Below are 26,170 nucleotides of genomic sequence, written 5' to 3' on the forward strand. Positions count from 1 at the left end.
TGTTCTAAATGCTCTAAGCAGTCTAAAACTGTAGACTAAGACTCTAGGAGAGAACTCTAGGAGAGAATGGTTTGTATATGTGGGAGGCTAAGTTCTGAGTTGGGCTATGTTCTGAGTTGTGCTATGTTCTGAGTTGGACTATGTTCTGAGTTGGGCTATATTCTGAGTAGGGCTATGTTCTGACTTGTGCTACGTTCTGAGTTGGGCTACGTTCTGAGTTGGGCTTTGTTCTGAGTTGGGCTAATTTCTGAGTTGGGCTATGTTCTGAGTTAGGCTATGTTCTGAATTGGGCTATGTTCTGAGTTGGCCTATGTTCTGAGTTGGGCTTTGTTCTGAGTTGGGCTATGTTCTGGAACTGTATGAGGCTTTGTTCTGAGTTGGGCTATGTTCTGGAACTGTATGAATCTTATAGTTGGGTTTGGTTTGGGGGGGGGGGGGGGGGAGGGGTCCCAACGATTTCTCTCGAACAAGGGTAAAAGTAATTAATCATTTTGTTGAGCTGTTAACATGTTGGTTAGCTGGATCGAGTTGGCAAGTGAAACGAGCCAATTATTTAAAAAAAAAAAGCCTAAAGTACTGCACTGCTAATAAAGTGACGACCACAATGACCAGAACATTCTCAGACCGAAATAACAAGCAAAAATAAAACTAATGCTTTTTTAAAAAGCTCAAATAAATTAAAGCAAACGCACAATTATACTGCGATATTTATCTCCTCCTTTTATCTACCTAAAACAATAGTGACTAATTGGTCTAATTTTTTAAAATTGATTCATGTGTTGTCATCGACAATGAATAATCGTGCCGAGATTTCAACTTGATACGAGAATGGGAAGTGGGTGAAAAGAACGTGGAGAAGAATCCACCCAGACAGACGGATGGACGGAATGAGTTTATAAAACCTTTGTAAAACATTGAAATAATAAATTATAGGACGAGACTATTTGATACTGCTTCTGTATACGTGTCTCGATATAATATAGATGTCTGCGTAACCACGTGATTCATCAGACTCGAAAACAATGCTCTCTATATGTCTATTATAAACAAAGATTAAAAAGATCGTAAAACCGTTGTACTTTTATTGAGAACGCAATAGGATCAGCTGAGTTAGAGGCTGGTTAGGGAAATACAACATTGTAAAGACAAGCAAAACTATAGATCGAAGAGTATGTATCCTATAGTATTTATCCTATAAGTACTATAAGTACTATGACATGAGATACAATCACTGAAAATATGTAAATAAATTGTGTCTGCATGTAAAACTAGGCTAAACTAATAAAGTAAACACGGCATGTTACATATAATAATTCAGCACTAAGGTACCAAGGTACCATTAAGGTACTAGACGATGGAAGCGATTCGGGGTCCGAGGTTCAAGGCCTCCTCGGGGGCTTATCAATGTTTCACCATATTATCGTCCCCTTGATCTCCCAGTGCTGCTATTATTATATGTGTCATGTTTGTTCAGAATTTGTTTCAGTAATTCAAACTCCAGTTATGTTGAATAGAAATGTGACATTCGTAAAGAAAAAAACAAAACATGATGCCAAGGAAGTATTTACCCTCAGAGATGTAATTGAAAAACAACTGCCTACTCAATACCAATAGAAATCTAGACGTTATCAATAAACTCCATCACAACGAATGCACGACAGTTATATATATATATGATATTCATATCCAACGCCTATAACAGAAACGCAAAGAAAGTACAATACCACTATGATGTCCACTAGAAGCACTTGAATAGCCTCCTTCACGTGAATGAGGAATAGCAATATATCAAACCCGGTACAGGTTAATTATTCAGTACTTTGCCTTCACCACTAGACACCACCATACGACCTGTGGAGAGAATCCCCCCCCTCCCCAGTGTCGCTCCCCCCCCCCAGTCAATTCTAGGCAAAATAAAATTTGATAGGTTCCCTGGCTTCTCTAAAGTGACTGTCTGCTGAGCCTCTCCCCCCCCCCCCCTTTTTTTTTCGCCCCACGCTGTTTTCCAGTCTATTTTATATCCCCCTTCTTTCTCGCCACTTTCCTGTTTCATTTTAGAGATGGCATCCCCCCCCTCCCTCTCCGGTCACCCCCATTTACCACATAACATATACCCCACCCCTTTGAACAAAAAAATGTGGTTGGGCTTCAGACGGTGACGACCCTCCCCCCCCCCTTTTTTCCACCACAACATTTTTTTTCCCTCGGCGTTGTCCATTACCGTGGTATGCTAATACAGTTTAATCTTAGTCTACCTCCCCCGCCAATTTTTAGAGATCCGTTGACGAAATAGCGAATGGCGCAAAAGAGAGTGCAGTTTGAGCACGCGGGAAGGGGAGGGAAGAAATTAGAAATTAAAAAAAAAAAAAACAACATAAACCAGTGTTTCCCAAACTGTGATCCGCGGGGCCCTAGTGGTTCAGCGAGGCCCTAGTGGTTCAGCGAGGCCCTAGTGGTTCAGCGAGGCCCTAGTGGTTCAGCGAGGCCTGAATAGGTGTTCCGCGAACTACTGAAATAATTTAACTTGTAGGCCACCACGTGAATTAATGTCTCTACAATAAATAAGCAAAAGTGATCCGCTCAACACTCAGAATGTGCGAAGTGTTCTTTTAAGAAAAAAGGTTCGGGAAACACTGACATACACCAATCTGTTAGGTGGCTTCATTAATTAATTATCCGTAATGCGATGTGACATGCTGGCCAGGGAGGTATGAGTGGCAACTTGATTAGATTGTCACATTGTGATAATACCTTCACCTGATCAAACAGATCTGTCTTGTTTAGCGCTTAAGTTACGTGGTAATCAAATTAGGTGCTCAATTAATTAAATAGTTTGCAGTTGTGTGTCGTTTTTTTTAAAGTTCATGTGCTATATAAAAAAAATATTTGTGCAAATCAAACAGCCTTTGCATTTTTGTAATTCACTTCCTTTTTTTTTTTTAAATTATTGACAGATTTCCTTTAGATAACAACTATAGAATTATAAATGTTTTCATGTAATTGTTTCAATTGGTTGCCTGGTCGTGCAGTTTGCGCGCTGGACTGTCGTTCGGATTTATCGATTGTCCCGGGTTCAAACCCTGCCCGCTCCCATCCCCTGTCGTCCTGCGGAAGGTTTGGACTAGGACGTAAGTTATCTTCAACCCTGAAGGAACATCATAAACATGCGAAAGATTTTACAAACAACTCTAAGAACTGTTCCGGCCCCTTGCGCTACACATACACACATTTCAAAGTGTAAAGTGTTGTTTTTTTTTAGGAGGGTGTGGGGGAGTAACTTACAAGAGCCGTGAACCAGAAGTGATGCACTCATTGAAATTATCTGCAACAAACATGCACTGTAATCAATGCTCATCTCTTAGGGCTTCCCCGAACAAATGTTACCAGTTTATCGCTTCCGGGAACCGTTGGATGAGTTACAACGCAATTTAAAAACACTTCTGTAGTGTTGTCGAAAGTGATTTTTTTTTTTTATAACTACCGTAAAAAAAATATATTTAAAAAATAAAAAAGTGAGAAAACACAAGAGTTGATCGAGAAATCAAAATTATTTTTTTTTTTTGGTACAAATTTGGGAAATACGCGTGATATTTTACATCTAAAAAATAACCTGAACGAAATATATAAAGTAAATCAATATTTGTTGTAGAAGAAATTGTACACTGGAACAAAAGCTAGAGGTCCAAAGGAAGATCACAGCGTTACACATCTGATGTGGCCAATTAGATTCATAATGAGGCTGCAAGTGAATACAAAAGCTTGCCTCTCTCCAACTTATCCCAAATCTCCCCCCAAAAAAGACCAATTATAATTTTTTTCTTTTTTTTTTTTAAAAAATTTGCGCTATTCAATTTTAGCTTTATCATCATAGGAATCCTTGGGCCTTAGGCCTCTTTTCTTTGCCTCTTTTTTGGGCTTTATATGCCTCTTTTATGGGCCCTCTGGCCTCTTTTGTAGGCTTTTTTTTAATATATATATATAGATTTGTATTTATAAGTTGTCATAATTCACAAGTATTAAATCATAAACAATTGAAAAGTGATTGACCTAAAAATGTAACAATAGTAATAAACCAATTATTTTTTTTTTTTTTTTTTTTTTTTTTAAAGGAAACCTCAGAATTTGCGCTATTCAGTTTTAGCTTTATCATCATAGGAATCCTTGGGCTTTATGCCTCTTTTCTTTGCCTCTTTTTTGGGCTTTATATGCCTCTTTTATGGGCCATCTTGCCTCTTTTGTGGGCTTTTTTTTTTTTTTTTTTTTTTTTTTAATATGTTTTTATTTGTAAGTTACCATAATTCACAAGTATTAAATCATAAACAATTGAAAAGTGATTAACCTAAAAATATAATAACAGTAATAGAAATATTATTTAATATCAAAGACATACTACCTAACCAATGAACCCCCTAAAGACAGAAAAATGATACAAGTATACTCTACTCCAGAACAATCAACACAATTACGACTTTTGGAGTTTCTATGGCTAGACAATAACAAGATTAAAATTTTATTGTTTATATTGCCATGAAAGAATGAAAACTTCTGGGTTAGAATGTTGATGAATATAAAACCGACGCTAGACTATTAAACAAATATGGGGACTTTCAAAGCCTTAGCGAAAGGTTAACTCCCTTGTGAGAAAAAAGTGAGGTGAAAAAGAAATACGATACTGGACGAGATGATACAGGAAATTGGTTCAATTCACGACAGCCACAGCATTCTCAAAGTGTAGAGAAAGTGAACGTAATAGAGTTCATTGTAGAGACAGATAAATACAAACTGAATCCAGTGTGTCTGCTTAATTAAATTACTAAATTCCACGCTGCAAGATTAGAGGCTTTGAAATACAAACCACTGGACTAGAGCGTGTCCTGGCCCTGAAAGTTATGAGATAGAAACTTGAGCCAACAATATGTGTAATTATTCGTTATACAAAGTTACAGTACATAAAAGTCTTGCTCCTCCCAATAAAAGCAAAGTGCCCTTTTTAGACCTTGTGATCTATAAAAAAAAAAGTAAAGTAAAGTTTCCCTTTCAGATCTTGTGGCCTATAGAAAAAGGTCATCTGTTTCTGTGGTCTACGGTTAACGAGGGCTTCATGTGGCCAGCGCAACGACCAACCGCTTTTACTTTTCCCCAACTAATGTCAGGTACCCATTAGAGCTGGGTGGTCTAGGAGGCGCCCAAAGATTCGAAATTGAAAATCCAAGTCTTCACCAGGATTCGAACCCGGAACCCCCCGGTTTGGAAGTCAAGCGCTTTACTGCTCAGCCACCGCGATCTCTACAGTCATCTGTTTTCATGACCAACGGTTAACCAGGGTGTCACGTGTCCACAACAACAATCGCGTTTACTTCCCCCATAGTCAGAGTTGGGTGCACTAGGGGGCGTCTCAAAAATCTCGAAATTCAAAATCCCAGTCTTCACCGAGATTCGAACCCGAGACCACTTGGTTTAGAAGCCAAGCGCTTTACCAATTGAGGCTGAACAATAAGCCTTTGAGAATATATGCTATAGTTGGGTTATGGGTGTTATATACTGTCACATCATTGTTTGTGTCATGAATTAGTGGGAATCACGAAGTATACGTTTTTATTGTGTTTCACGTGAAAGTGGAACATAAGCGAGAATTATGGGCAGGAAATCTCGTTCTTGAAGTTAGGGTAGAGGTAGCAGTAGCCGCCAAGTTCTTAAACTGGCTGGATGTCTTACGCAGTTGATTCAATAATTTGGTATTAGTTATGTACTTAGACTATTTCATTGGATTTGTGAAGCATCATATGTAATTCTTGATGGCTGGAATTGCTAGTGATCTGTTATTTTATTTTACTGTGAATAAATATGTCTGCTAAGCAAGACTTTAGTTGATGAGTTTTACTATCTGTTGTTTTGTTCTGTACTAACTGAAGTGAACATACGCGACATCAAATAGTACCAAAATTCAAAGTGAAACAAGTCATCTTTAATTACACTGACATGCACAAGCAAATGTCGCCTAATAGCAGTGACATATACCAGGAAAATAAAATAAATGGGTATTTAGTGTTACAAGTCCACACTCTGTCTTGCAAAAAAGGAAGAACTTCCCAATGGTGTGAAGGGACGAAAGCTGAACTGGTTTTGTCATATTGTAAGACATGACTCGCTGTCAAAAGTCATCCTTCAAGGTACAGTGGATGGAGCACGAAGAAAGGGTCGTCCAAGGAAAAGCTGGCTGGATCTGGAACTGTCTCAGTGGCCCTACAATGACAGTCCAGGAACAGATGAGACGCATCCAGTCACGTCCAGAATCTGGACTGCTCATGTGGGTTAGGCACTAGGGACCGGCGTAATAGGTCCTACTGACGGCGCAAGGGTGAAGGCAGAAACCCTGGCCTCATAAACCAGCCAGATCTTCTAACAGAGGGAGTTCGTTAAATGAATAAAAAAAAAAACACACACATACAAAATCACAGACTTGCAGTTATTTATTCAATATTCAACCTTGAGGAAAAAATTATTAATGACTCTCCTATGTGTCTGGACTACTATCTATGGTGTCCTGTACAAGTGAGTTTAGGTAAATATAAAGCATAGCATTCATGTCGAGAGTGGGACCACGACGCATGGACCACTTCTTGATCCCTTTTTCCAAAATCCCAGACATGCATTTTTAAGAGATATCAGCTGGACATATCAATGGTTTCCAAAAGAGATTAGACACTTGATATGATTTCTGGTTTGTAACATGTATTATTGACATACACTGTCTTCCGAGACAGAAGGAGCCATATATAACATGCAGTATTCACATAGCCAGAAACTAAAATTGTGATACAAATATTATTTATAAAGTGTTCTTTAATTTACAGCACTGGCACTATTCCACATACAATGGATTTGAAAGATTGAATAAATCATAAAGAACAATAAAAAGAAATATAGCACTTAAAACATCTAAATATAACTCTCTGATAAACTGAGTTACATAATACTGTAGTTAACCAGTCCTTCTCTCCCCTTCCCCCAAACCATTATGGGCTTGTTTTTAAAGACCGAAAAACCACGACAGCAATCTCAAGTGTTGAAAATCCCGAGTTTGTGATTGGATTTGATTGGAAGCCCTCGTTGGCATTAAGCGATTTATACTAAACCAGAGATACGGGGTGAATTTGGGATTGAGACTGCAATTAATGTCCCAGATCACAGTACGAAGTAGCTAGCCATTTCAGGGTTCATTCCGTTCACCTAAAAAAAAAAAAATAGTTTTTTAAAAAATGTGACGTCATAAGTGTTGCCAACTTTCGGTGCGAAGCGAATCAAGTTAGGCAAAACAAAAGAGCTGTGAGTTTTAAGCATGTGTGTGTGTGTGTTTGGCAATGGCGAAGTTTTTACTTTTATGACGGAGGATATTTTCAGAATGGGGAGAAATTTCGAGAACACATTCGCAAAGCAAATACATTCAATAAGTAGCAAGAAAAGTTTCCGTAAAACTCTTTAACTTAACTTTCAAAACATACAAGAAATGCAATGATAATATAACAATGAGATGCCCTTGTACCATAGCGAACTGATTACTCCATATGTCCCCCAGAGAACCCTGCGCTCAATGGACTCAACGCTTTTAGTAGTGCCACGTTTCTCCCTCAAAAGCTACGGTCTGCGTGCTTTTTCAGTTCACGGACCAAAGGTTTGGAACTCACTCCCCATTGATCTCAGACAGACAACATGCTATACCACTTTTAAGAAGAACATTAAGACCTACTTGTTTAAAACTTTTTTAGATTAACTGTTATTTTGGCAGTTGTGTTTATGTTTGTAATGTTGTTACAGCGCCTTGAGCCTACATTTTGTTTGTTAACAGCGCTTTATAAATAAAATTATTATTATTATCGTCATGTTTTCTCCACTGATATATATATATATATATTTTCTCAATGGAGAAATAAACAAGATCAATTAACCTAGCATCAAAATGTAGACTCACATTCTTTAGCTAATTGAGATCTGCTATGGCCAGTACTGAGACGCGGTGGTTGAGTGGTAAAACGTTTGGTTTCCAAACTGATGGGTCTCGGTTTGGAATCCTGGTGAAGACTAAGGTTTTTTTTTTATTTCGGCTGCAACATTACTTGGGGAAAAGTAAAGGCGGTGGACCGTTGTCATGGCACCATCGTAAACCGTTGACCACAGAAACAGAACAGATGACCTTTACATCATCTGCCCTAGAGATAACAATGTCTGAAATGGGAACAATACAATGACCAACCTCTTTTAGATCTTATAAAATGCAGACGTAACTTCAAAAAAGAATATGATTACGTCCTAAGCGTCATGCATCTAGTTAAGCGTGTTAACCAATGACTTAAAATCTGGCTGACTCAGGCAACCCATTTCTTGCTCTAATAGCACTAGGGAAAAAGGAGCATTCGTACTAATTTGTCCTAGCATATAAAACGAGGAATGTGCTTTACTACCATTAGACGTCATATTTAAATTAGATGTACCCAGAAACGTAGCAAATTTAAACAAATATTGAAAAGTATTTACACAAGTAAGGGACATTCCACTGCACTATCAGCTCCTCGGCCCCCTAAAAGATTCGATGTTCGAATCCAACTAAGACACCTGGAGTTACACTGACAGGTACTAGTTTTAAATGCAACTGATCACTATTTGTAATGCCCACCCCCTCCTAGACACTGACCTACTTCAACACTGCTCACTACGAAATGTGCTAATTGGTTCAAGCCTGGACAATATCTCAATATCAGCTGATCCAATAACACCAGCGTATTTAAAAAAAACACGCATACGTTGACACATGGCGTTACGTACGACACATGCAAATGTATGTGACACACTCGGGCCTATGTTGTGGGACAGAGGTACACGGCCAGCTGTCTCACAACATATGTATAAGCGTGACTCATAAAGTTTATGTCTTCTGTATGTCTGCTGTGTGCGTCACTAGAGCTTAAACAGCCATGTCTAGACACCGTATTACTCGTGTATAATACAAACCGAATCTATCTTTTCTTAGCATTCAATATAGACTAAAGGTAATGCAGTTATTAAATGATTATAGATACACATGTGGTAAAATAAATCTTTATAAATAAACATAGTGTTAATCCTTGATGTGTTTACAATGTAATAGTGGTAATGTATCTACCCACTCAAATTTTATACGCTGTTTGTATAAGGTCGTTTAACAAACAGCATGTCACGGTAGCTTGTCTCGAGCAGTGAAATCAACAGGGAGTAACACAATTGATACTGAAATTTAGAGTCATCCTATGAGATCCCAATAGCAACGTTAAGATAGTGATCCGAGTGAATACCAAAATTAATACTAAAAACACCACTATATCTTATAGATAATGAAACTAAAAGAAAATAGTAGATTACAGAATAAGTCCACATTTTATGAATCAATACTGCTAACTGCAGAAGTTATTCATTTATCCGCGAAACTCAAAATAAAGGAAAACTCATGACATGTTTACCTATTGTTATGGTGAAACTAGTTTTTCGATCTGTCAGTCAGCAATCGAACGGCCGATGGCGGTCACATCGATTGGACAGCGTTGGTTATATCGAGAAGTTTTAAAAAAGACAAAAATATAAAGTGGACATACCTGTACGAAATAGCTCATATAGAAGACGCAGCGATGTGATCATGGTGTTTAGGGGCGGGGAAAAAAAACGAAACTGACGGGAAACAAAAAAAAATAATGAAAGAAGAAAGCATAAGAATCAATAGTCGCTTATTGACAAATCTTTTAAACAACACCGGCTTTTTGTCTTAAAGAGAGAGCTACCATGTACTATGTTATATAAGCGTGCCGTTTAAGGCCGAAATGATTTGTTCTGAAGTGGATTATATATATATCTATATATATATATATATATATATATATATATATATATATAGTGTCTTACGTCACGGATACAGTGTGAATGTGAAAAAAAAAATACAACAACAAAGCAGGCGATTTTATCCAGCTGATGACACCTACTCAATGTTGATCGCTGATCGATAAGACTTTGTGCACATTTATGAATCCAATAAAGGAAAGAATTGGTTTGCAATAAACAAAAAATGTAGATTTTTTTTCCTTTTTTAAATTATATTCCCTAAATCCTTGTTAATTTCTTTGTTCCACCATGATATGGTATTCTGCTTTGATCCTAACGATTTGAATAGGACTCCGGAGTCTTTGGTGATAATAAGAAACATTGCACATCTGTTCTAGCAAAGATCTCATGTTATCAAAGAGACCTAAATACAAAACACTCAGATATAAGTGTCTCAAATAAAGTACCCCTTACAGAAATTGCAATTTATAGAGCAGAAGATGTAAAGGTCATCTGTTTCTATGGCCTACAGTTAACGAGGGGGTCAACCAACCGCCTTTACTTTCTCCTACTAATTAGAGTAGGGTGGACTCAGGGGCTACCTACTACCAAAATTCAAAATTCTAGTCTTCATCTATATTTGAATTAAGTTTATAGTGAATTCAAAAAATGAAAAAGAAAATGTGTCTTAGAAAACTTTGTGGCTTCAAGAGTGAACGTTTGAAAACAAAAGGTAACCTTTTCATAGATTTAAAACTCACTAGCACGCTTGACTAGAGCTGTTTAAAGTAAGTGGGCTCCAGATTTCAACTAATTGTTGGTTACTGTATCAGCTGTTTTCCTTATAAAGCGGTTTTCCGCTAAGCGAAGCATGGGGGGAAATCTTAAGCAACGATTCGATCCGTGTACCACCGAGTCTCCTTGTCCAGACCATCTCAACACAAGTAATTAAAAGAAATAATAGTCAGTGAGAATCACACACGCACAGTGAGAAAGAGAGAGAGAGAGAGAGAGAAAGAGAGAGAGAGAGAGAGAGAGAGAGACCGTTGACCTAGTACTGGACCAAAAATCTGTGCTTTGATATAAACTCGGCTATTCTCTATGACATCTAAATGACACATGACAGGAAGAAGTCATCTCACAGACGAAGGTTAAAGGTGTTGACGTAAAAATAGAAGATCCAGATTGGATTAGAGGGGAGATAACGTGGAGTGGCCCCAAGAAAGATAACCTGCCTCACTAAAAATGGAAGACAATGTTATTGCCCTCAATAAAAGACATTGTCAATCTATGCAAAGAATAAAGAACAATGCGACTAAAAATAAGACATTTCAAATAAAGATCAAGAAATTGTCAATGTACATAAAGTATTGGATTGGCTTTCCTCTAAAATCACCCCCGCTCTCTCTTTCTCCCTTCTCTCTCTCTCTCACACACACACATACCCACAGAGACAAACTCATGCGTTCACCTCTTAGTTTTCGTTACTATGGATACTCTGACAAAACTTCCATTCAGCTAGACGAGTAAGGAATGACACAGAAATGGAATATTTTGATATGTCATGACAAGTGTCTGTCTTTAATGTTAACTATAATCGACGAGGCTAAGACAAGAAGTTTGAGAACCTCTCAACCTCTTCAATGTCTTTAACGTACAAGAACGTTCAAATTTAATCATTTAAAACAAACTGGTTTATTGTCTTGGCGACCTTCTACTAGACCCTCGGGGCCCCCTCCTCAAAGCTCCCCCCCCTCCCCCAATACTTACCACCGCACACATTTTTCAACTGTTACATTATCGAAGTCCACTTGACACTAAGGCTTTGTTCGAACCAGACACCCCTATCATAACGTAGCCCTCCTACCCCCTTACGTGAGCTCACGTATGTAGCATTTAACACCAGGGTGTAGTGTGTGTGTGTGACACTTTACAGATCTTGTACATGGCGTCTTCAATATGTGGACCATGACGTTTTCAATATATATTGTTCATCAAATCTTCAATATATTTATCAGGACGTATTCAATATATAAACTGTGGGGAGATGAGTGGACAGAAAAATATAGAAGTGCAGATCTTAGAGAGGAAGTGGAGATGGATTGGTCACACCCTTAGAAAAGATACCAGCAACAGAGCTAGGCAGGCCATAGAGTGGAACCCCAAGGGGAACAAGACGCAGAGGAAGACCAAAAAGAACATGGCGACGCAGTGTACTTGAAGAAGCAGAGAAGACCGGGAAGAGCTGGGACACCATCAAAAAGCTAGCAAGAGACCGTGGAGAGTGGCGTGTTTATGTCGAGGCCCTATGTTCCATGAGGAACTCAAAGGAATGATGATGATGATGATGATTCAATATATTGTCCTTGATATCTTTAATATATTGTACATGTCGTTTACAATATAATGTCCATGTTGTCTTCAATATATTGTCCATGACGTCTTCATTATATTGTCCATGGACGTCTTCATTATATTGTCCATGGACGTCTTCATTATATTGTCCATGACGTCTTCAATATATTGTCCATGACATCTTCAATATATTGTCCACTACGTCTTCTATATATTGTCCACGACGTCTTCAATATAATCTCAATGACGTCTTCAATATATTGTCCATGACGTCTTCAACATATTGACCATGAGGTATTCAAAGTACTGTCCATTACGTGCCGTCAAAGACAATGAATAATGGTGCAAACGTTTCAACGTGATACGAGAACGGGAAGTGGTTCGATATTTGTACCAGACAGACAAACAGACAGAGTGACTTAATATCAGGTTTGGTAAAAGGAATAGTAATAAACCGCTACTAAACCGCTAACATGCAAAGTCCATAATCTTAAACGCCATTCTTCTAACTGGATTAAAAAAAAATAATTATAAATTCCCTCTGAAGGTCGTCGCACCTTGTATTGTAATAGACCGACATGTAAATGTTCATTTTACATGGTCTTCAATCGTGACTGTTGCAGATTACATTACTCTTGAACTCAGTTTCAATAATGATAATAGTAATAATAATAATTTTTATATAATGAATTTGTAAAAAAAAATACTATTTTAATTCAATTTGTTTTAAACATTAGTGCTGCGATGTGTTTCTGTAAATGGTTCACGTGCAAAATTTAAAACATAAATGTTTAAAAACAAGCAAAATAAAAAAAAAATACTTTAAAAAAACAAACAAAAACAAAGCTTATATTAAGTGTATCAAATACTTTGTGAATCAGTCATGTACTTAAATGGAATGCGTGAGAAATTATGTACCAGGCAGACATTGAGGTGATATATATATATATATATATATATATATATATATATATATATAGGCTTTATAAGGTTGTGCGTATGTACGAAGAGAAAGAAAGGGGGGGGGTCTGATGGTCCAAGTACGCTTTTATGTTTGTCTCCATATAATCACCACGAGCATCAAATATTGAGTATATATAAATATAAATAATTAAATGTATTGAGACAAATTGACAAGAGAAGAAGATAAACGGTGGGGCGCAAATGAGATTTCCTGCACAGAAGACAGATGCAAAGAAAACTGGCCAATGAAATGAAACGAGAATAACTGAATCATGGGACTTGAAAACAAAAACAGATCTATGTTCAGCGGCTGCTTTTAAAATCGATACAATATACGGTCCACATAACCCCGTGATCAATAGAGCACATTTCACTGGTCAACAAGTGCTCAACACATTGAGAGAACGATGTTACGTAGCTTCAGGGGACATGGGACAGTGTTTAACAAAAGTACTGACCATGGTCTCAGTGGACTAACGGATGAAACTATCCAATGGTACCCATGAATGTCAAGATAGAAATATCTGTTTGTCCCACTCTAAATATAACCTATACAATGTATGTATGCATTGCTACAAAATAATTAATTTAATATTAATGTTTATCAACGAAACAATTATCTTTAATTTCAATACCTGCAATTGTAAAGAAATAGTTGCAATTTATAAAAATGCATCTAAGTTATAGTTGGCTTTAGGGAAATATCTACATGCAATGTGTTACACGTAACAGAGATTATAAATATTTGATATAAACTAATCACACGTAGATAATTAATAAGTCTGGTGTGAAAGTATATTTTGGTTTTCTATAGTTACAATGTTTTGTTTGGTGTAATGTACTAATTGTAAGACAAATTTCCTTATGGATAAAAAAGATTATTATTATTAATATGTCTGTCCATATAAGAAATAAGAGTATATATAACGCGTAATGCATGTCGGTTAAACTAGGTATAGATAAAACTGTAAGTTAAACTAGGTATAGGTAAAACTGTAAGTTAAACAACTAGTTATAGGTAAAACTGTACGTTAAACAAAATATACCCAAAAGTGTAGGTTTGGTGATTTGTACATCACAGTGTCCTATCATTTTGAAAGTGATTCACAAATAGCGGAAATAGCTTTATGTATTTGTGCCTACAATAATACAACAAAACAACAACAAAAAACAACAGCGACGGTTTCTCTACTGGTTACGCCCATGAACACACAGATGCGGCACGCTGAAGGATGTCAACAAACACACGGATCTATTGATACACACACACATCAATACTCCCGAGACGCATTGATACCATCTTGTTCAAGGCCACATCGATATTAAATACCATTATACATAGTATCATGTCTTAAAGTTGAGTCCTTAGTACCACGTCTTAAAGTTGAGTCCTTAGTACCACGTCTTAAAGTTGAGTCCTTAGTACCACGTCTTAAAGTTGAGTCTATAGTACCACGTCTTAAAGTTGAGTCTATAGTACCAGGTCTTAAAGTTGAGTCTATAGTACCATGTCTTAAAGTTGAGTCCTTAGTACCATCTCTTAAAGTTGAGTCCTTAGTACCACGTCTTAAAGTTGAGTCCTTAGTACCACGTCTTAAAGATGAGTCCTTAGTATCATGTCTTAAAATTGAGTCCTTAAAACCACGTCTTAAAGTTGAGTCCTTAGTACCACGTCTTAAAGTTGAGTCTATAGTACCACGTCTTAAAGTTAAGTCTATAGTACCATGTCTTAAAGTTGAGTCCTTAGTACCAAGTATTAAAGTTGAGTCTATAGTACCATGTCTTAAAGTTGAGTCCACCACTGACACAAGTCCTAAACAACGTGAGTGAATACTTCTATATCATCGTCCTTTTAGAAAACAAAACCAATGAAGCCACAGTCGCGGTAGCCAGCTGTAGCGACAACAACAAACACTGACCTGACATCAGCATACACGTGACAACGTTTTCTCTTGGTGGCAGAGAGAGAGAGAGGGCATAGTATACCGGGAGGAGTGGGGGGGGGGACGTGTGGGGCAGATCATGTGACACACGTCTCTTGTCCTTCAGGTTGACACTCTCCCTCCCTGCCCCCCTGTTCGACCGCGCCTCACATTTTACTAGGGAGAGTAAGAACAGGAATTACAACAAAGAATATCTAGATGAATATAGGGTTGTAGGCTTGTGTATTGTCGTTACATGGATGCTGTAGTTCCAAGTACCTAGATCTAATACAACCAAATCAATGTATAATAATAACACTGCATCGCTTTCAGAGACATTGACATCTGTAGGGGAGATGATGTATGGCCAGAATATGTCATCAGAAACCGATTGGGGTGTATATATTTCTTAGTGTTTAACTTGAGATAAACTTGAACAGACTTCTATTTAAACAAAACTTAAATATGACATTTATTTATGAATATACATAGACTCCACTTCAAAAACAGAGATATAGCAGTAACATAAAGGAAATGATAATTTAAACGGATATGCTAGTTTCAAGTCTTATATACGATCAAGATCTATATCTCATCTTATCTCATCTTATCTTATAGATTTTCAGACGTCACTTAAAAGGGAAGAGAAATGAGTGAACGTGTAGGACAGATCACGTGATACACAAACTTGTAAAAGGCAACATTTGGGAAACAAAAAAATGTTCCAATATTATTTCCACCGGACGTCCTTTCGCTAACTGCATATTACAAACTAAACCATTTATTCCACCGTAATCTCTTAGTCGGTTAGATTCCTTGAGCGTCAAGCCACAGAGTTCCGGTATGTTCGCTTTGAATGTCAGCGTGGCGCTTCTTTATACCGCGGCGTTTATTTTAATCAGCTCTGACTATCTTCGAGAACCAAGGCCTTACTTAATCACTCCCCCCTTCCCTCCCCCCGTTCTCTTTTTCCCCCCTTCCATTAACTTCCATTGTACACTTGACAAACATTGAGTGGCAGTGTGGGATGCCAACACAAGGTATAGGGGAGATAACCTAAAAAAAAAAAAACGAAAGTGGTCAAATCACCGAACTAGCAGACGACATCCTTAAAAATGTAGACATTGATGATTTTTTTTTGAGGTATTATTTAATGACGACTCTGCTACCTACGTTAATATTAAGTTTAATCAACCCCCTCATCTTTTGTGTCTGTGCAAATATTCCATCCACATTTTTAAATGTAAGGAGCCTTCGAATATGATGCAGAGCAGTGTTTACCTAATTTAAGACAAATGTAAACCTCTTACATAATTTTGTAATTTTGTTACCCCTCCCCCCGCCCCATTCATTACTTTAATTTATAAACAGAACATAATAACTGGGTATTTTAAAAGAAATCTGCATAGTTAATGAGGTGCAAGGCGCCTTCCCGTACCCCTGTGTGTACGCGTACCCCACTTTGGGAACCACTGAAGTAGAGAAGAGTTCAAACAGCGTCATTAAACTCTATTACATTTTAACTCAGAAAGACTGGGAAATAGGAATTTTTTAACTCAGAAAGACTGGGAAATAGGAATTTTAACACAGAAAGACTGGGAAATAGGAATTTTAACGGACAGACAGACAACGCTTGAACAATTACGCCTTTACCTAAAAGGACCAGTAAAAAGATAGTTACTTGTCTGCTCATTTATTTTCATAATCATATTAATAGTTTAGAAAAAAAAAGCGATGTCTTGAGCTATTTTGTCTTCTTCAAAAATGCAAACATGCAAATGAGATGTTTCAAGCGTCATGCATGACTTACCCTCATCGCCCACCTGGACAAAGTCATCCTCTAGAAACACGTCCGTGTCCTCCCCTGTTGTGTCCAGTCTAGGATAGCCATAAGGAATTTTGAAAAAAAGACAGTAATTCTCTATATAAAGACATTTCTTTTTGGATGCATGCATGATTTAAATATAAACTATCAGATCAAATATAGAAAACTAAACAGTCTTCCTGGGAACGTGAGTCTATTGATTGCTTCACAAGATATTCATGTTATAACGCGTGTATGAGCTGATTGATAGAATATAATAATATAATTTGGCACCAGTAAGACATGTTTACAAGTACAGGATTCTTTTTTTTTTCCTCTTTAATGTTATTTTTTCTCAAAGTTTAAGGGAGATAAACAAAAAAAAAATAAACATACGCCTTAGAATACGCAGAGTTATGGAACATTTACAAGATACACTAGTTCTGTAAGTAACGTGTTTAGCTTGCAGATAACTATATCTATCTTTTTAATAATGAAATCGTATTTATATGTAAGTTTAACAAACTTTTCTGAACGAATCCTTAGTATACAATTATTAAGACTAAGAATGATGGTGTGATTATATGTTTTAACCCCTAATGTCTATTCTTTTATATAAAATTTTTGTGTCACAATTTTTTGCACTTTGTGTTGTCTAAATCGCAAATTGTATTCTTTTTTATCATTAATATTATTTTAAATTTAATAATCATCTCATTGGTGTCAGAAAAAGGATGACTAAATTCCGAAGCAAGACAACACGAGGTAATAAGATTAACAAATATAATTTTAAAATTCATGACCTTAAACATGCAAATCGTACCTGAAGCTTTCATCAAATGGATCATCCGTGCTTGGAGACAGAAACACGTCACCAACGGACGAGAAAGTGTCTAGTGTAGATCCTGAAGGTAAGATCAACTCCGACAAGCAGACCGACTTGTCTGTCCGCTCGCTCCGCATTTCCGGGATTCTTGTTTTGGGGCGAGCCCCAGAAGTCGTTTGCGCCTCGCGGCTCTGCAACTCGAAAGGAATGTCCTCTTCCGCCCTAGCCGTTGAGCTCGTGTGTCCAGGTTTGATTCCAGATGTAAATGTGGCCTGTGCGTCTTCACGCTTGAAAGAAATAGACGTCGGCATGCCTTGCTGAGTTCTGTCCACTACTAAGGAGTTTTCTATTTGGTCAGAGGAGAAAAAAGTACGAGATGAGACGGTCGGCCTGATGTTGGACGCCATGTACCCCAAGTAAGCTGACCGCTTGTCTGCAGGGTTCGACCTGGAAAAGCCAGCAATGTCCGAGAAGGAGACTGGGTTTAAGTTGATTGGCGAGAAGAGTGGACTGCTTGTGTCCGCGTCATCCTCGCCAAAGAAGCTCGGCTGTTCGAAAACGAAAATGTTAGGAGAGGCAGGATAACGGATGATGTTGGATGCAGGCGAAAGCGGTGATACTGGGTACACTATTGTATTGGACGGAGGGAAAAGGCTGGCAGAATCTTCGAAAAGACTGTCGTGGGAGTCCACTTTGTTAAATATGCTTTGATACTCGCTAGCTGTGTCACCAGGCACTAAGATAGGTTGTCTGTGTTCAGTGCTGTAGCCTTCTCGATCTTCATCCGAGGGCGTGTTGAGAGCATCAGTTAACACCGCGATGCCGCTATCTACCATGGTGGAGCGGGCATCCAGCATAAACCGGTCGTTTCTTTCAGTAAGAGGCTCGTCACTGCGAACATCCGGTACATGGTAGGAACAGTCTTCAGAACTCGAGAGCCGCTTCGAGTGGCGTGATTCCCGATGTTTTTGTGAGTGTCTTCCTGCCATTTCCACCACTGTTTCATCTTCATCACTCAAGAGCACAGGAAGCACATGCTTATCATGAGATTCAAACTGTAATCCCTCTGAAATAGGACACTTTGACGTCTCTTTTGACCTGCACTCCACACCCGAATAACACCCATTGTCCAGCATTTGTGTTTCCACTTCGACGGGGTAGCATATTTCTGTTAAATAATTTCTTGCTTCGGGCGAGTTGTACTGCTCAGGGCAGTTAGTTTCTGTCCCACCATCCAAGTGTGGGTCAACTGAAGAACCTGCCATTTTTTCACCGTCTGCTACTAGCCCCATATGTGCTTTCTCCATAGTGTCAGGTTCCAGAGCCTTACTACCTTCTACACCTATTTTCTTCAGTTGAATTGTTGAAAGTGAGTCCACCAAGGGTTCTAAAGTTTATGCTGGAAGCACAATATATGCTTAGAATATTCTCCTTGCTTCATCATTTAACCCTTTTTTTTTTCGAGATGTTTTATTTTTAGCACCACTGTCTGGCCAGTGTTAACAAGCTGCTGTTATTTTGTTTCGGATGAACGTAACATAAATACGATACTTGAGCATATTCATCATGTTTGCTTGTATTGAATTCACTTGACGAAATAAGAGCTAAGCAACAGAAAAATTTGAACGTTTTTAGGGGAAAAGTTACAATATTCCATCTAGACTTTAAATTACGAACTAAATTCCCGTTTCTTGAACACAGCGTACCACCCGCAATGTTTTAATATTTTAACACGCAGGGTAACACAGACATGGAAGAAAACGTACCCCCACAGGTAAAAGGGAGCACTTCAAAGCACTCGTGTATTTTAATTCGGCTCACCCTCATTTACAAACTTCTTATAAATCTTTAAATATTTGACGCTGTCTGGCGACCAAGGGTACCAGGCAGCCGTTCTACACGTTTAGAGCAGGATTAAGTCAATAGTGAAATCGGATTTAAAAAAAAAGCGATTATAGTTTTTTTGTTAACTACACGTGATGGACAGACGAACTTCACAAACACAGTAAATGAATCACTTCTGCCATCGAACAGATGTGCTCCTAAGTATCAACCTTTTTTAACCCTCAAAGTGCTGAACTGTTTTACGATGAGTACATAGAAAATGGAATGACAATGCTGATGTTTATAGGCTAAAACCACCACACGCGTTTTAAGGGTTAATTGCTACCTTTCAATTTCCAAAGTCTTGCTGGCCTGCTCCGCAGATCTAATGATGATTGAGCATACTTTTGCATTTTTAACGATTCTAAGTTCGGGGTCATTCCAGTTTCTTGCTTTGATCTGACAAGTATACTTATTAACTCTTTGTAATTAAAAGATAATAGGAAAGTTTATACGAAAATAGGAGTGCCGATAGATACTTCAAGTGTCCGCATTAGCCTGTGAGCTAAGTATTATTTGCATATCGTTTATATCCTGGGACAGACATATCGTTTATATCCTGGGACAGACATATCGTTTATATCCTGGGACAGACATATCGTTTATATCCTGGGACAGACATATCGTTTATATCCTGGGACAGACATATCGTTTATATCCTGGGACAGACATATCGTTTATATCCTGGGACAGACATATCGTTTATATCCTGGGACAGACATATCGTTTATAGCCTGGGACAGACATATCGTTTATAGCCTGGGACAGACATATCGTTTATAGCCTGGGACAGACATATAGTTTATAGCCTGGGACAGACATATCGTTTATAGCCTGGGACAGACATATCGTTTATAGCCTGGGACAGACATATCGTTTATAGCCTGGGATAGACATATAGTTTATAGCCTGGGACAGACAAATCGTTTATAGCCTGGGACAGACATATCGTTTATAGCCTGGGACAGACATATCGTTTATAGTCTGGGACAGACATATCGTTTATAGCCTGGGACAGACATATCGTTTATAGCCTGGGACAGACATATCGTTTATAGCCTGGGACAGACATATCGTTTATAGCCTGGGACAGACATATAGTTTATAGCCTGGGACAGACATATAGTTTATAGCCTGGGACAGACATACCGTTTATAGCCTGGGACAGACATATCGTTTATAGCCTGGGACAGACATATAGTTTATAGCCTGGGACAGACATATCGTTTATAGCCTGGGACAGACATATCGTTTATAGCCTGGGACAGACTTATCGTTTATAGTCTGGGACAGACATATCGTTTATAGCCTGGGACAGACATATCGTTTATAGCCTGGGACAGACACATCGTTTATAGCCTGGGACAGACATATCGTTTATAGCCTGGGACAGACATATCGTTTATAGCCTGGGACAGACATATAGTTTATAGCCTGGGACAGACATATAGTTTATAGCCTGGGACAAACATATAGTTTATAGCCTGGGACAAACATATCGTTTATAGCCTGGGACAGACATATCGTTTATAGCCTGGGACAGACATATCGTTTATAGCCTGGGACAGACATATCGTTTATAGCCTGGGACAGACATATAGTTTATAGCCTGGGACAGACATATAGTTTATAGCCTGGGACAGACAAATCGTTTTTAAAAACCCTAACTAAGCAACCGCCAACCGGCTGCTGACCCAAAGCTCTCGTGCTCAAGTCTAGGGAGGACATACCTGAAGTCTGGACTAGAGCAAGTGAGTTTACCAAGGCTTACGAGTTTCTGGCATCAGCTGAAGAAATCCGGTCTCATAACACACACCTACACACACACACAAGGTATTAAAATGTTTGACATCATATCACATAAATGCAAACATACGTATAGACATATACTGCGAACATGCATCATTTACACAACACAAACTGCGCACACGGACATATACAACTTAGAAGACATATGGATCATATGCCAGACAGGCAAAAAGTTCCAGGAACTTACGAAACAGGCTAGACCTGAGTCAGAGCAATACTAACAGCTTTATGATATGCCACAAAAACCAAAAAGGTCCACAAAATGTTACAATTAGTTAAAAAGGTATTATATTATTGACAAGTATTTATCTAAACTTCAAGTGCGGTGTTTTGAAGGGGATAGCCTCATCCATTTGAGTTTCTTTAAAGTTTCATGGAAATAAAGATGAAAGTGAGTCACAAAAACGGGGGCAGCACTTGGGATGAGCACGACGCTAAGGTAGACAATTGTCAAGGGAGATAATGTCAGGCAGTGCACGAGTTACCTTGCCTGGTGAACCATTCAAATGTGATGTGCGAGTTTGCTGGGTGATGGGCATTGAAGATGTCTACATCTAGCTTCTATAAACTATCTTTCTTTCTCTTTAAGTAGTTCTCTGTCTGTCTGTCTGTCTGTCTGTCTGTCTCTCTCTCATTATGTGTTTTCCCCATTTCTCTCCCTTCCCTTCTCTAGCCTCTAACTCAATATTTCTGACACAAGGGCCACAATTGATGTTTATTATCATACAGTAAAGCTGAGAATGAAATTAAAGGTGCATAGCGCAGGAGTGCTCGGTCCTTATTCGACGAAGACCTCATGATTTGATTTGTGAGCCACCTTGGAAACAGATGGAAATCCAAGGGAGGAATGCCAAATTATATTTAGACCTAACACAGGCACTTTACGTCTCGTGAGAGCTGGCGCGAGACTCCATGAAGACACCAAAAGTAATATGTCAGAATAGAAGACATGAAACAGAAATGTCTTTCAACAGTCACCAGCTACTGCAAAAGGCTAGTTTGAAACCGCACATTCTGGGAACGAATAGAACAATGCAGGTACACGTGAAGCACTCTGAATTCAGGGTGAAAAAAAATAGTTGTCTTTACGACAATTCATCTCCCCCTAGACCATATTTACAACTTTAAATCAATAAACAGCAAAAAACATGCCGAGAGTAACATACACAGTGAACATATCGATGAAACTTAAACAGACGTTAACCCCCCCCCCCCCCACACACACACACACTTTTCAAACTCCACAACAGTGAAACACTTCAGCGTACTTTTACGAATGGAAAGGAGGTGTCGATAATCCATACATGTATTTATAATTCTACATATCAAGGGAGAGCACAAAACCACATTGATAAATGTAACAACGTTTCTGTGTAGTTATGTTTATCACCGCCGTGTTTACGTAGATTAGATACGTACATAGCCAGCAGGACACACACTTTCTTTGGCTCAAATCTTAGAATGTTATGTCAGGCTATTCAACAGCGCCGAATGGGGCTGGTTTGATTTGTACGTGTATGTGTTTGCGCGGTTATGTCTGCGACTGGAAAGAGGAGGGGTAGTGAAAGGGCTGGGGGAGGGAAAAAATGGGAATAAAATACAATAATTGAACATCATTCTGTAAACATTATAGACAAACTGACCACTAAAAAAAAAAGTAGGGGTCACAGCAGAAGTCATTAAGAGAATCTGTTTGCTACAAAATATTTTTTTCAGAATTTCGTCTATGGTCTTCACATTTCTAGACATTGTTAGACACTGCTTCTGTTGTCACCCATGCTGCATGGAGTCATTTGATGACAAAGGACATCTATTATGGATTTAGTTTAGTTTTTTTTTAAAAAGCGGTCAGCCTAGTGGACGACAGGAGTGGTCAACTAAAGACTTCGATAGTCAAGCAAAAGATCTATATAGTAGTATGAGATACTACGTAACTTTTCCCCCTGGACAATGTCTGTTCTAAAAGAAGCGCATGAACTGATCCCTATTTGAAACTTGGATTCAACACATCGGTGGGCCTACTATCATTTTTCATACCAGCAATGCACTTGAGTAAGAAAAAGCATTTAAGAATTTACTGTAATAGTAACTTTAGTTGGACTGACGATGACCTTCGTTAATCTTATTATGTTTAGATATCTGAGGTTTTAGTATTATTATTATTATCATACTAGCCGAATATCACCCGCGGCCTGCGGCCCTTAATTTAGGTATTATTAATCTAATTTATTGGATTAAGATGTATGTCAAACTAAACGGGTTTACCCGTTAAGCGACATATTCATTTCAAATTTAAAATACAGTAAAAACGGGTTTACCCGATTCATTAAAAAAGTTTTGTACTTTAATAGAGATGAATTTAGCTTTTCATTAAACTTACACTACAGTCTCCGCCATGATCTAAGGAACTTTTATGCCAAATTTATTAAAGATTAGTCAAACGGTTTTGTTTTCTATGCGGGACACCTTGCTTTCTTCTTTTTATATTAGATTAATTTTAAAGCAAACTAATAATAATAATAATAATAATAATAACAATAATAAATTGTAAATATATCTCTGTCATACCTCACCACAAGCAGTTTTAATTAAACTATTATAAGTGAATAATACATTGTAGCTAAAATGAGATTCCAAAATAGTCTCTAGTAATTATCGAAAAAAAACGAGCGCGGTTTCAAAAGTTCACATAGAAAAATGTATTAAAGCTGAAAAATTTCTAGATCACAGCAAGACAAGAAAATTTTAAAATGTCTGAAATGTTGTTTTTTTTAAATAAAAACTAATTCAAGTTAGTTACATTATCTTCTCTTGTGTGTAGAATATTGTGATGGTGATCATAAGCGGCCTTTTTTTTTTTCTTTCTATTTCCCCGAGGTACATGTCAGTTGAAGCTCCAAGTCATGTCAGAAGATATCTCATAATCTGTAAAATGTCATTCTAGTATTTCCCAAAAGTTAATTCCGGATGACATCCCACCTGCGCTGAAATAGTCAGTTGGCCGATATTTTATTATCAGTAACTTCTGTTCTTAGAAGGAATAACGGTCCATTTTTGGAGTTTTTCTTTTTAGCTATAACTATAACTTCGTTCCCCACTGAAATACGATCACGCGTCCATTCTAGATCACTGGGAAGATCTCAATTCACCAAATAGAATTCTGTGGAAACTGAGTTTTTACCTTACTGCCCTCTATTAGATAGATAAGATTTTTGTTTTCATAAGATAGAATAGCAACAATATAAAATAATCGTCGTATTTTTTTTTCTTTTTATTTAGTAACGGTCGTTGTGAGGATGGAGACAGCGTCAACAAGTAATGGGAAATAATAGCATTATAAGCTAACCAGTAACAGGAACTATACTAACTATGCATATCGGATATCAATTTTCTCTTTATAATACGATTCCTTAAATCCCCAAGAACAGGAAGTAGGTTATCCTTAAGGTGGACGTAAAAGTTGGCATGAATTTTATGTTCAATGTGTTTTGTTTTTCTGTGCACAGCTGCAGAGCTGAACCCCGATTCTCTGATGATAAAATTATTTGCGCCATCCATACATGGCTTTAGCCGTTAACCAGAATATGTATCCCGTCACATTCCCGACATCTTCTGATGTGATAATCACATTTCTGCGCAGTTGTTTCAGTATTCATACCGCATAACACCAAATTTATTACTGAAAATAATGCAATAGATGAACTCCATTCCTTAACACAAAGAGGGGCGTAACAGCAATAGTAATAGATTTCGAAGAGTGAAATTTCCCGGAATTTTAATTAAACACTTTTTTGTTTAGATCCATTGAAAAAAAAATATTCAAGTGTTGTAACTACACGGTTATTTCCCTTCTCTCGGATGATAGAAAGAAAAGTCTTTTAAAGAAATTATCACCTATTGGCAATGCTTGTTGTTTTTGAAGCAGTAATTTTCTTCTGAGAGTTTGTAAACAGGGCGCAGGATGCCCGTTAAGTGGCTGGGATGTCATTATAGTTGCTTCATGATGCATACAGGAAATTTACATTTTTCTTTAACGCCAGTCCCTTTCGCAAGGAGTCTTTCTAGTGATTCTTGCACAATCAAGTTTCTCTATTATTAAACAGTCTAAGTAATGATTTCTACTTAAGACGGTGCGCAGAGTGTCCATGTTCGTCTATTTATTTATTCAACTCTTTACTGACTACAAACTAACAGTTGAGTCGAGTGCGGAAATTCCCGCTGAAGCCGTAAGACGTAATCCAAATTTAATCGTTAGATGGTATTTTGAAAACAAACAAAAAATCTAACGATAAACCAAATTTTTCATTGTGGCCAGTTATGTGGGGTTTTCTTCCCCGAAAATATAAATAATCTATCAAATTTATAGCGAAATCGTTAGAACCGTTTTCGAAGTTTCCGGTCAGTGTTCAACTTTCGCCTATGATAAGTTTGCAAGCTTATAGGAGGAATTATTAAAACCATTAAAAACAATCTTAGAACTTCGCTCCATCATTACCCCCTCCTCTACTCTGGTAAAACAAAAGATGCGCGAATTGAAAAGTTTCACCCAGCATTTAACGAATATAAACACGGCGCTCGAAATAAAGTTGGTATACTTTTTCTTAAATTATAATTAAAAATATAAACATTTTTGAAATTTAAATGTTTGGCATTTCACTTAAAGCTTATTTATTAGGATGTAGACTGTGCCTGTGTATGCGTGGGTGTGTATGTGTGAACATGTGTAAAAAAAAAAACAACACTTTTAACATTTAATAAGAAAGA

The 26,170-nt window shown here is 37.7% G+C and overlaps 1 protein-coding gene across 13 annotated transcripts in view; it reads right to left on the reverse strand.

Moving 5' to 3' along the window:
* The window catches only part of LOC106077258 (dystrophin-like), a 331,854-nt gene that overhangs the window by 280,482 nt on the left and 25,202 nt on the right, over positions 1 to 26,170 (reverse strand). For 3 of the 13 annotated variants that reach the window (XM_056033064.1, XM_056033066.1, XM_056033062.1), the window contains exons 1-2: positions 17,711 to 19,083; positions 16,894 to 16,961 (exon numbers count right to left, since the gene is read on the reverse strand). The exons of 2 other annotated variants lie outside the window; for them this stretch is intronic. In XM_056033064.1, coding sequence (XP_055889039.1) covers positions 16,894 to 16,961; positions 17,711 to 19,020 — 1,378 coding nt within the window. In that variant the 5' untranslated portion in view covers positions 19,021 to 19,083. Of the gene's footprint in view, positions 1 to 1,568; positions 1,826 to 9,623; positions 9,682 to 16,893; positions 16,962 to 17,710; positions 19,086 to 26,170 lie in introns of those variants that run through there. 8 more of the 13 variants (XM_056033061.1, XM_056033059.1, XM_056033060.1 and 5 more) reach the window with 7 other exon arrangements.

The sequence above is a fragment of the Biomphalaria glabrata genome, chromosome 6 (genome assembly GCF_947242115.1).
Source record: "Biomphalaria glabrata chromosome 6, xgBioGlab47.1, whole genome shotgun sequence".
Classification (NCBI taxonomy): domain Eukaryota; kingdom Metazoa; phylum Mollusca; class Gastropoda; family Planorbidae; genus Biomphalaria; species Biomphalaria glabrata.